Source organism: Ciona intestinalis, chromosome 5 (assembly GCF_000224145.3).
Source record: "Ciona intestinalis chromosome 5, KH, whole genome shotgun sequence".
Lineage (NCBI taxonomy): Eukaryota > Metazoa > Chordata > Ascidiacea > Phlebobranchia > Cionidae > Ciona > Ciona intestinalis.
In genome coordinates, this window is record NC_020170.2 from 2,161,592 (window position 1) to 2,172,534 (window position 10,943).

Consider the following 10,943-nt stretch of genomic DNA (forward strand, 5'->3'; position numbering starts at 1 on the left):
TATATTTCATTTGTATATACACTGTTTGTTTAATTACGACCTAAAGTCATATTTAAATAATCGTTAAGTTTTGGAATAGGCCCAATCTTTGTCGAATTTACTTATATTTAATAAATATTACTTGTTTAAACACTTTTAAAAAATAAAATTAATTTTATGTAAAATATATAGCGACTTTTTTCTACTTTTATTTACATTATAAATGAATTTAAAACATTTTTCCATATAGTTAAAAACATATTTGTGACGAAAATACTTTTTTATGATACATGTTTCATAGACATCCAATATTTATATAAACAACTTTTTGCTCTTGGGATTTCGTTACTTGCTGTCTTTGGCTCTTTGCCCAACGTTTAATGCAACAATGTCATCAATAAACACATCAGAATGCCCAACCGGTGAAAAATTATCGGCAGATCCGATACAATATGACCACGCACCGGGCAGCAGTCCATTTTTCAAGCTTGATCGAAACGATTTCACAGATTATGTTCCTTCTCCAACTTTACCTAGCAACCCTCATGATTACCTAAAAAGTGTCTGGTAAGTTAAACATGACTGCAATGATCCTTTGGGTGTCGTTTTAAACCTAATGGTTTGTAGTATACACTGCATTAATATTAGCCACCAATAGTAATATATATTTGCTTCATATTCTTGCAGGCATGAAGCACAGAGATGTCCTGATGTTGTTGTTGCCAATATTGACCCTGAGAAGATCAAAAGTTCAAAACCTACTGTAAGTAAATATGGTTCATTGATTATACATTTGGAAGCTTATAGGTTTTGTTTACGGCGCCATAGCAAAGTGCGTGGGGTGCCTGCGTTCTAGTCCAGAGTCTACAGGTTTCGTGCTCGATGTTACTACCATTGTGGACTTGTGTGTGTCTTTGGGCAAGACACTCAACGGCAAATGTTTCCCTGCAAATTTAAATACGTGGTATGGTGGTAACTCAGCAAGCATGAGATGTTTGAAACAAAACACCTGTGTTATTACGACTGTTGTTCCATCCTGACAGGATGGCTAAGCTTCAATCATTCATTCATTTAACTTTGATCTTGTATCCTTGTTTTTATTTTCAGTCATTTGTACATCATAAACTGCCTGGTTCAGAGCATGCACCAACTAAGCAATGGTGCGACCATCAAATGGTTTCATTCAGTCGAGCACGGGAAGATCTAGCACGACACATCGCTCGACTTAAATCAATAAAACGACAATCGAAGAAGAGACCAAAGTTACCAATTTATCCTTTGGTAAGGTTTTTGTATTATTTTAGTGTTTAGATCGTATAACATATTATATTGCGTAGGCTGTGTCTTTTGTGTGTAATACCTACCTTATGCACACTGTCGTGTAAAAATCAAGAGCACGTCACTTCACATGGCCGATTTATAGATTGACCCATTTTTACAGATACCGATTATCAGTCAATAGTAAATATCGGCTGATAATTAACGATCCACCGATATATCGGTCGACCTCTACTGCTTTTGCTAATAATTTAGACGGTTTGATAAAGAGTTCAATTTATACATTCAAACCAAGTTTGGTACTAGTAAAGAATTCACCTACTTCATCATCTGCTTACTACTCTAAACCTCACTTCTTACCTATTGCCTTTTTAATCTGTCATTTTCACTTTGATAGCTCAATAGTAAACCATGTTTTTTCGCAGCCAAATTGGGACGATGAACAGAATTGGAAATATTTTTGTCTTGGTAACAAATTAAAAAAGATATCGACACCTATCTCTGAACATGTTGGTGAGTCAAAACCAATACATCACTATTTATTTAAATTGTTTAAGACTTGATATGCAAGCATGAATGTTCTTAACCTCTTAAACAATTAAATTAAATAGTTAAACTTTTACCTAACCTTGATGAGTCAAAAAGTCGATGGTTTGATCATTCTTCACAAATTGATCCTAGGTGAGGAAGATGAGGGTGAAAGTGAAGAAGAAGAAGATCAAATGATGACGGATGCAATTGCTCCTCCAAAAGATGATCCTCCATCACCAATGATGGGAGACATGGAAGACAGGATCGTTGATCTTTCCACACTTCAGGTAATTTTTTGCTTATTTTTGTAAATAATACTAAACGTATATTAGGTCTATTGTATATGATGTAATCATTTGTTAAAAATTGTTTTTATATTATTTCATTTCATTTTATTTTCTCCTCCCATTTGGTGGTAAAGAAAGAAAATTAAAAAAATTATAAAACCGACCCCCATAGACCAGTGTAAATTGTTTAGAACACGATTAGGATACTTGGATAATATGTGTAAAAAGTGTCCTGTCTTCCCCCAACATACTATATATGCATACTTAAATAATAATGTTATAGGTCCTTTAAAATTTGTCCATTTATTATTTTGACCAACAATCACTAAATATCTGATTTTGTTATCATGTACTTTAGGAAGGGTACCCTCCTTTAATGAGAATAGTTTTAAGAATGGAACAAAAGCACATTGAATCAAATCTTGAATTCCACATAAAATGGCTTAACGAATCTGGTTTTTCAAAGCAACAGGGAAGGTGGGTTCATCTGTGTTTTATTGTGTTTTTAATTCCATTGTTTGCAGCCATAAAAATGACGTAGTCATACTCATACGCATATTCCTTTGTTACATTAACTTATTCCTTTTTGAGCCTAACATATCTAATGGCTGTTTTTTTATTTCTAAGTTTCTTTTCGTAGTTTGTATGAGCTAGGACTACCCTATTTTTTCAAAGTAAATTACACCTCAAAACAGGTATATATAATATGAAATATTGAAATCTATAAAATTTGTAAGTATAAATAGACTAATACAAGTGCTTGTGGTAAATATGCACCACACTACACTAAAAAATTTATATAATTTTTAGATGGATTTTTACTTTGTTGACATTACTTGAGAAACCACTGTTCCCAACAGTAGTGTCCACGTTGCGTAATTTATCACGAGAATGTGCAAAACTTCGAGATCAAAATGTAAGTAGGATTTTTACTGGTTTAGGGTTTTACATGAATTGTTATTATATTTTCGGTTTTAATTATTTACTTTTAACCCTGTAACTGCTCAACTGGGTACCAAATGTTACTTAAAACAAATGTTATTTTTTTCAGTCATAATTTTTTAACAACTTTTGTAACAATAGGTAATAGGTATCACAATATTTGAAAATTTTTAGTTAAGTTTTTTAAGTTTTTTTAACATACAAGTTTAAGAGAGCCCTACTTTACTTCTAAATAAACTATGGTTTAAGTTTTGGAAAGGATTTGGCGGTTAGAGGATAATTAGAAATGTTAATTTGCTGAAGAAGTGTTTACCACCGTTTGATACATTACCTACATATGTATACGGTACACTCCAAAGTGTATAGTAGGGTGGGGGGGGGGGCTGCGAGGGAACACCTTTTCATTCTTTTTCTTGTTCTATTTGGTAGTAAACGAGGAACATTCACAGGAATATATAACTGTATTCTCACGACTTCCATAGACCGTTTTTAGTTGTTTAAAACACGATTAGGATATTTTGATATTATGTGCTAAAGATGTCCCATCTTTCACCGAGGTACTGTATCAATGAATCTTTTATATGTAGAGCACAAATGAGGAAAGTTTAAACGGCCTCAACCTGATCATTTGCATCGTTGGTCGGTATTTCTCACAATCTGACTTATTGGATCCAGCATAATATGAAATATTCGTCTCAACGCTGCAAGAGCCCTACCTCGCAGAAAATCTTCGAAATTCAATAAATTTAATGCTATTTATTATATACCAACTCTTTAAGTATAAATTCGACAGAAAAGTATTGCCGTATATTTGCATTGTTTTAACACTAAGTGTTGCAGCATCAAGACGTCATACTTTCCTTGGCGTTTTCGCACGCTTTCTTTGTGTTTGGAATTTCACAAATGTAAGGGTTCATTTTAATGCAGTTTTCGTCATTCCATTTAAATTCTGGATCTCCTTTGCTTTCTTCCACACAATCTTCTGTGTGATATTGTTTGTCTGGCCGGTTCCTCGGAAAACAGTTGTAGTCCTCACCGTGGTCATATTTGCACACCGTTCCGTCCGCCCAGACCTTTCGTCGCTCGTAGTCCAGATCGTCCAAACCTGGATATGTGTGAAAATGATTAATCAAGAGAAGAGTTCTGGTTTGTATTCCTAGGAGTTGGGTTTTGCAATGATAGACAAATACTATAATGTAGAGAGCTTTTGCATGAAATACCTAGTTTTAACCATCAACAGTTTTCGGAAACGTAGCGTGTTTACAGGACTGTTTCTAGTCCTACCTATAAACTAATTCTTATTCAAAACGTTTTTACTCGTGCTCAACTTTTAACAAGTACAACGATATATTTGGCGCACTTTTAGAAATTAACAGCGGTCCATGGGAGTCGTCAAGATACGAATTTATAATTCTTTGTTTACTACTATATGGAACGAGAAAATAGAATAAAAGGTGTCCCATCTTCCCCACCCTACTATACTCAAAATACTACCAAGAAAGAAACCTAAAATATTCCCAGTGCTGTTAGGGTAAAATACTAAGTGACTCGCCTATCCAAAAAGTTGTTAAGTCCGATTGCTGCATCAAAATTTCTAAGAAATCTTGAATTCTGGCCGATTTGGGCATGGCTAAGAACCCTCCTTCCAACGCACATATTCTGGATGCGTCTCGATAAGTTCTTAAATCCTCAAACAACCTGTAACATTTGCAGTCTAACTCCTCGTAACCCCAAGGACATGGATTAGGTCTTCTCCCTTTGAAAGAAATTATCACAAGTTATTAAAAACAGTGATTTAACGCCAATTTAACGAAGTTTAGTACCAATGTACATGGAGCAAACAAGCCTACAATTTATTCCGAGAATTAATGATAAGTGCAGGTAAAGCGAAAGAGCACATTCATTAAGATCCTAATTGTTGGTTTTGCAGTTGCCGACTCTTTTTCCACTATAAATTGAATAAGCGCAATGAAATGGTTATATCTGAGGCCGTGGTTTTATAAATCTTTGAATGTTCTTTGTTTACTATTAAAAAAGACGAGAAAACAGAATGGAATCGTGTCCCATATTTCCCCACCCTGCTATGTGTAACTTGAATAAATGAATGCAACCGGTGCTTTGTTTAATACACCTCTTCCCAACTTACTAGTCACCATGTATGTGACTTTGTGGGTGATTTATATATATATATATTTATATGTATATTTCGTATATAGCTGACGATTTAGTTTTAGACCAGTGTTGAAGCGAAACTTTTTAATAAGAGGCTGACCGGCTAACCATTGTACAACGACGCGTGTGTAAGCATGCATTCAACTTTACCCCAGAAACGTTTACAGTAGACATCGTGTAGTTTACTTTATTATTTAAATACTTTATTGCTGTCAAAACTTTTTACGACTTGTGTGCTATGCGATTTAACAGAAGCCATGTGCATTTCTCTCATAAACGTTTACTTTCGATTCGCTTGGAATTTAGAAACAATAATCTAACCATTTAATAAGAAAGTACACGCCTATACTATTCTAACAAGCGTAAATATAACTTGGGTGTGACCGGTCACATAGGAACTCGTAATTGTAAAGTTTATACACACGCAGCTGCTGTAATATTACTGTTTCGGTATCGTATTAATTACGTTTCATAATAATTGGATACTGTATTACATTTCATTCTGACCAGCTGGTGTACCACACCCAGCTATAAACAAACACTTTTCATTGTTTGTCAACAAAATGCACCATTTTGTTTACGGGTCATGTTAGGACAACTTTGGCTAGGACTGTAGGCACGTGTCAGCTGAAATGTTTACAAATAAAAAAGCCATTGAAAGTTTATACAAACCTTACCGTACACAGATTAGTTGCATTTAAAAGTATGCACGTCGTAAATGCCTTTCATATATACGAGATTAGTGTTTAAAAATGCGAGAAGCAGATTACTATGTTCTATCTGAACGCTAAACTATTTTCATTTACCTATGTCTCTGAGCAACTTTGCTGCATGTCGTCTCATCTGTCGTTTATCGAGAGCTTGGTGCCAAATGTAAATATCTTTAATATCGCCTTGAAAATGAGGGTTAAATCGCGGGTTTCCTGGAAGTCTGAAATCTCTTCTTCCGTTGCTGAATCTTCCTTTTTCGTCCTGAAGATAATGTTATATAGTAGGGTGGGGGAAGATAGAACACCTTTAGCACATAGTATCCAAATATCCTGATCATGTTTTAAACAATTACCAACGGTCCATGGGCGTCGTGAGGATCCGGTTTTATATTTCTTTGAATATTTGTTATTTACTACCAAATGAGACGAGAAAATAGAATAAAAACGTATCTCATCTTCTCCCAACCTACTATAATACTAATAAACCTCCGAAACAAGAACGGATAACAAAATAAAAACGAAAGAATCTAACCCTTGCATGGCCGACAGTCATGGGTGCATTGCTGCTTAAATTTCCCACAACTTGCATGTAAGTTCCTTTTCCATCTGGCATGCCGTCAATATAAGGTGTTATAACCGCAATGCTATCACCGTACTGGTGCCTGTCAAACACAATGCTCACAACTGTCCATTTGTTGTCTGGTATGGACGATTTCCCGTAGTCAATATGGCCTGGACTTTGATTTGCATAAAACGAGATCGTTTCTGGGGGAAAAATATAGAAAGATATAAGTTTTTTTATATTATCTAATTTTTATACTATCTAATATCGCGACCTATTCTGTAACAGCGGGTTCATGCCTCTGCAAAGTTTAGAATAAATGTTTTGAGTCCATAACCTATATAGGCTATATATGGTACGGGAAGGAAAGATGGGGCACTTTTTTATTCTATTCTTGTCCGATTTGGTGGTAAACAAAGAACATTTAAAGAGTTTTAAAAAAAACGATCAAGATATTTGGATAATATGTGCTAAAGGTGTCCCGTCTTCCCCCACCCCATTATAAAAACTGTGGTGAATGAAATATGACATTACATCTTTTTAGACCACGGACTCCTAATATATTAGGAAGTCTTGCGCTTTATAGCCAACTGCAGTTTAGGAAGACATGCAACTTAAGATATTTAAGGTACACGTTTTTATTAATCAAACAAAACCACTTACGGCCGTAGTAGCTTGGTACCACAAACTCCCAACCATAATTATCCGTGTCCCGTTTCGAAATAATCCGAGCACCCCGGTTTGATTTGCTGTTGTTGTCACTTGGCCGCAGACGAATAAGTGCAGTTAATGTAAAGCTGTGATCGTCCAAGTCAAAATCCGTACCGAGGTCAACATAACTGTTGTTTTCGTGGCTAAAAGGTATATAGTAGGATGGGGTAAGATGGGACATGTTTTCATTCTCTTTTCTCTAGTCCCATTTGGTATTAAACAAAAAATATTTACAGAAATATATAACCACATACCCACGACTCTAAAAGACCGCTGTTAATTGTTAATAACACGATCAGAAAATATGAGTTTTAGGTTCTAACGGTAGAATCTTATCTTGCCACACAGTAATATATATTATCTATGGATATGTGCTCACCAATAGTCAATGTTCCATACTCGCGTTGGATGTGGAATAATAACGTCATCCATCCCACGTCCCATCCGTTTTCGGAAATCTCCCTTTAAAATTTGCCGCATAGCTCTTACTATGTACAGGTTCGGATTGAGCTCAGGAAAATCTCTTCTTTTCCCCGGTAGACGAGTCAGCTTAAGTTTAGTTACGGTTTTTTCGCTCACTAATGGAAGACATATTTTCTGTCCGGGTATAATTTCTAAAAAAAAACGTTAATGGCTTTAGTTAATGCTAAATGGAAAATTCGATTTATAGTACAGTGGTTTTGTGTTTTAATAAATTTTGCGATTTGTTTAAACCAAAGTAATATTCTTCAATGAACGTAATTATACGATTAACTTAGATATGTGAACCTTGTTTTAAACGTGATCTTGTTGTACTAATGAATAAATGTAACTTATTTATTCTCGCATGCCCGGGCAACGACAGTTGTATTACAAGGCGGGTGTTTTGTTTCATACCAAGATTTTATAAATTGGTAAACACTCTGACACTCGTGTGGCAGACTTGCAAAGTACTGCTACCTATACTAAAACAAATATGGATTAGCATACGAATAAGTATAATCAAATAAAATGTACCGAAACCGGTTAAGATTTGTGACGTACCCCCTTCGTCATCAAATGCCACTTGTTCGAGCAGTGATTGGACAAGATCCATCTTTAACTTCCGCTTCCGGTTTCTCACAGATTGCGTCATCTTCAGACGTTGATCCCGCAGGAGGGCAGGAGAGAGTATAAACGAAGATGGGATATGAATCTCCTTATATGGACTTACTCGGCCCTGTATTTGAGCAACATTTTATTCAGCATATATTGGTAATTTATTTATGTTTATATGTAAATAGCTGCATGATTACAATAGGTTTAGATAAGATATGCCATTTTTATGGCAAGCAAGGAACTTTTAATGAATTATATACCCGTAGCTTCACGGCTCTAACTGAGCATTGTTAAAAAGACGAATAAAAATATGGAATATTTTGCGTATTTCGTACAGTGCGCAGTACTATTTATAAACTTTGTAAGGTGTGACATTGTAGGCCGCTAAGAATATTTAAGTGGCTGCAACCGGTAGGGTACTAATTTTCTGCTAAAACTGCGGAAGTAATATATTTTGTTAGGCCATTTAGAAAAATAAGTCACTATAATGTGGTTTCCTCTACGAAACGCTCAAATAGTTATCAACTGTATGTGTAGCACTTGAATTGGGTCTTAAATACAAAAAATGGTTTACTGTCAATCTTCTTCGGTTATATAAGGGTATACTTTTTTATCAGACTTTAAACATATGGTTTTAAAAAAAACAAAAAACTTTAAACCTATGAGTTTGGAGTAAAAATCAGAGAAATTAATAGCGTCATTTAACTGGTAGTATTAGTTTAAACAAGATGCAAAAACTGACCTCAGTACCGTTGTACATCCACGTTCCGTTGGTAAATACAATGCTTTGTTTAGGTGCAGCCATGCCGGTTACATTTGTCGCGGTAATGTATTTCAAATTCAACATAACGATGTAACCTGAGTATATATAAATGTTAGTTTAAATAGTATTAAGATGATCCAGGTTTTAATTTTATCGTCCCATTTTGAAGTCTTTAAAAATTATATACCCTTATCCTAACGTCTCTGAACAAGCGTTGTTAATTCTTACAATATATATATGATTAGAAAATATGGGATATTTTGTGGTAACAGTAACTATCTTATCAAGGTTAAAGTGTGACATACAAAGGTACTTTCGCTTTAGAATGTATCATTTTAAAATATAGTAATGGTACGTGAGAAAAAAAGTATACAAGCTTATTGCTTTCCCCGAGGTTTGCGATATAAAGGTTAAATATAGTACCATCATAAATAACTAACATACAGCAAGTTTAATGTATTTGTAGTAAAGGTAATCGGTATTTGGAAGATAAAACATATTGTCCATTAGGGATTCTATGCGGAGTACATCTAAAGCTTAAGTTTAGAAGTTGTGCTGTTGCATGAAAGTTATAATTAGACCAAGGGGTTATAATTAAATTCTTAAGCATATTTCAATTTTAAAACGTTTTCACAAAGGGGCAATATCCGTTTTAGACCGATTTGGAAATTGAGCGTTGTTAATTTTTTAATCACAATCAGGAAATATAGGACATTATGGAAACGGTATCCCATCTTATCCCCACAGTACTATATACTCATTACCCTAAAAAATATAATAACACACAATTTCCATTTATAGGTCTCTTTCTACAACGGAAAACCTTTAAGTTGTAAATCGCATATGGGGAACGATGGATGAGAGATGATTACTGGGATTAGGGGCCATAAAGTACTGTCAAGAATGGCGCGATTTTCACTGGTACGTCACACCCGGCAATTAACTGTACGTGCACCTTGAGCTCGCTTGTCTTTAGCAAATATAATGAGTTTCCGAGAATACGTTACTTTGTAATAACAGTCGTTTCCCCGTATTACACAAAACTACTGTAAAGTGGTTGGTACTTGACAACGTGAAGTAACGCAGTGTTTTATGCCCAATATCTTGTTACATGGTTTGAAAAAATCTTGCTTAATTCATATTCAGAGAATTCCTTTTTTTCCCAAACCGAATGCCTAATCATTTAATAGGGACCCAAACATTAAGCTAAACTTATTAGGCGACCTATATTTTGGAAACTATATTTACTCAATACAGAACATTTTGTAAGCATATAAAGTGAAGTGTATATTCCACAGTTTAGCAAATACTTAAGATAAAAACTGTAGTATAAAATATATTAAATAACTATGAGCCATTGGTTAAAACGCTCTAACCGAACTTACCGATACAGAAAGCTCCAACGTAAATCTTCATAATAATTGTTGAATATTGACGCTCAAAATCCGGAAACGCACTGGTATAAAAATTGTTCAATTTTTTCCTTATGAAGTCTGTTGCAACTTCTAAGGGCGAATTGCTAAAAAATGATAAAATAGATTTTAATTTAAACTGACAATAACCCTAGACTTTTTAAAACAGAACGGGGTATTTCAGCACGTAAAGTGCAGTCTAGTCTAATTAAATAGGCTGCTACGTAAGAAAAAAACTAATTATATTGCCCGGGATACCAGGTGTATAGATAGCACTTGACGGTACTTTGTCCAAGTGACAGCAACCGCAAACCATGTCCTGCATTTGTTTGGTGATGCCTTCTTCTTTATTTATTTGTTTGGTCGGCCAACAAAACGGAGTAAAGCCGTAGTGGTAATGTCGATTTATTATGTCGCGAGATGTCGCTACTGATCAGTGTACTTTACTTGGTCAGTTTGAAATATATAGTACTGTTGGGTAAGATTAGATACCGTCAGCAACTAAAGCCCATATTTGCT

At 34.8% G+C, this 10,943-nt stretch overlaps 2 protein-coding genes across 4 annotated transcripts; one reads left to right on the top strand and one right to left on the bottom strand.

Annotated features, from left to right (window-relative positions):
• The first annotated feature begins 282 nt into the window (after positions 1–282).
• On the top strand, positions 283–4,371 carry LOC100181701 (gem-associated protein 2). The gene is made up of 8 exons (XM_002124469.5): positions 283–546; positions 667–742; positions 1,087–1,260; positions 1,683–1,770; positions 1,939–2,075; positions 2,434–2,552; positions 2,886–2,991; positions 3,605–4,371. The coding sequence occupies exons 1-8, from the start codon at positions 368–370 to the stop codon at positions 3,695–3,697; spliced, it is 972 nt and encodes a 323-aa protein (XP_002124505.1). The 5' UTR covers positions 283–367; the 3' UTR covers positions 3,698–4,371.
• Positions 3,754–10,552, bottom strand: LOC100184082. Of its 3 annotated transcripts, none has more exons than XM_002123767.4 (9): positions 10,398–10,552; positions 8,992–9,107; positions 8,196–8,370; positions 7,552–7,786; positions 7,125–7,315; positions 6,432–6,664; positions 5,996–6,161; positions 4,570–4,773; positions 3,754–4,122 (listed from the first exon to the last, which is right to left on the bottom strand). In XM_002123767.4, exons 1-9 carry the CDS (start codon positions 10,426–10,428, stop codon positions 3,860–3,862), a joined length of 1,614 nt encoding a protein of 537 aa, XP_002123803.1. In that variant the 5' UTR covers positions 10,429–10,552; the 3' UTR covers positions 3,754–3,859. The 3 variants fall into 3 exon arrangements, with proteins under 3 accessions (XP_002123803.1, XP_026690431.1, XP_026690432.1); XM_026834630.1 differs by having other exon boundaries at positions 3,759–4,122; positions 8,169–8,370; XM_026834631.1 differs by lacking the exon at positions 4,570–4,773 and having other exon boundaries at positions 3,759–4,122; positions 8,169–8,370.
• Between the last annotated feature and the right edge of the window lie 391 nt (positions 10,553–10,943).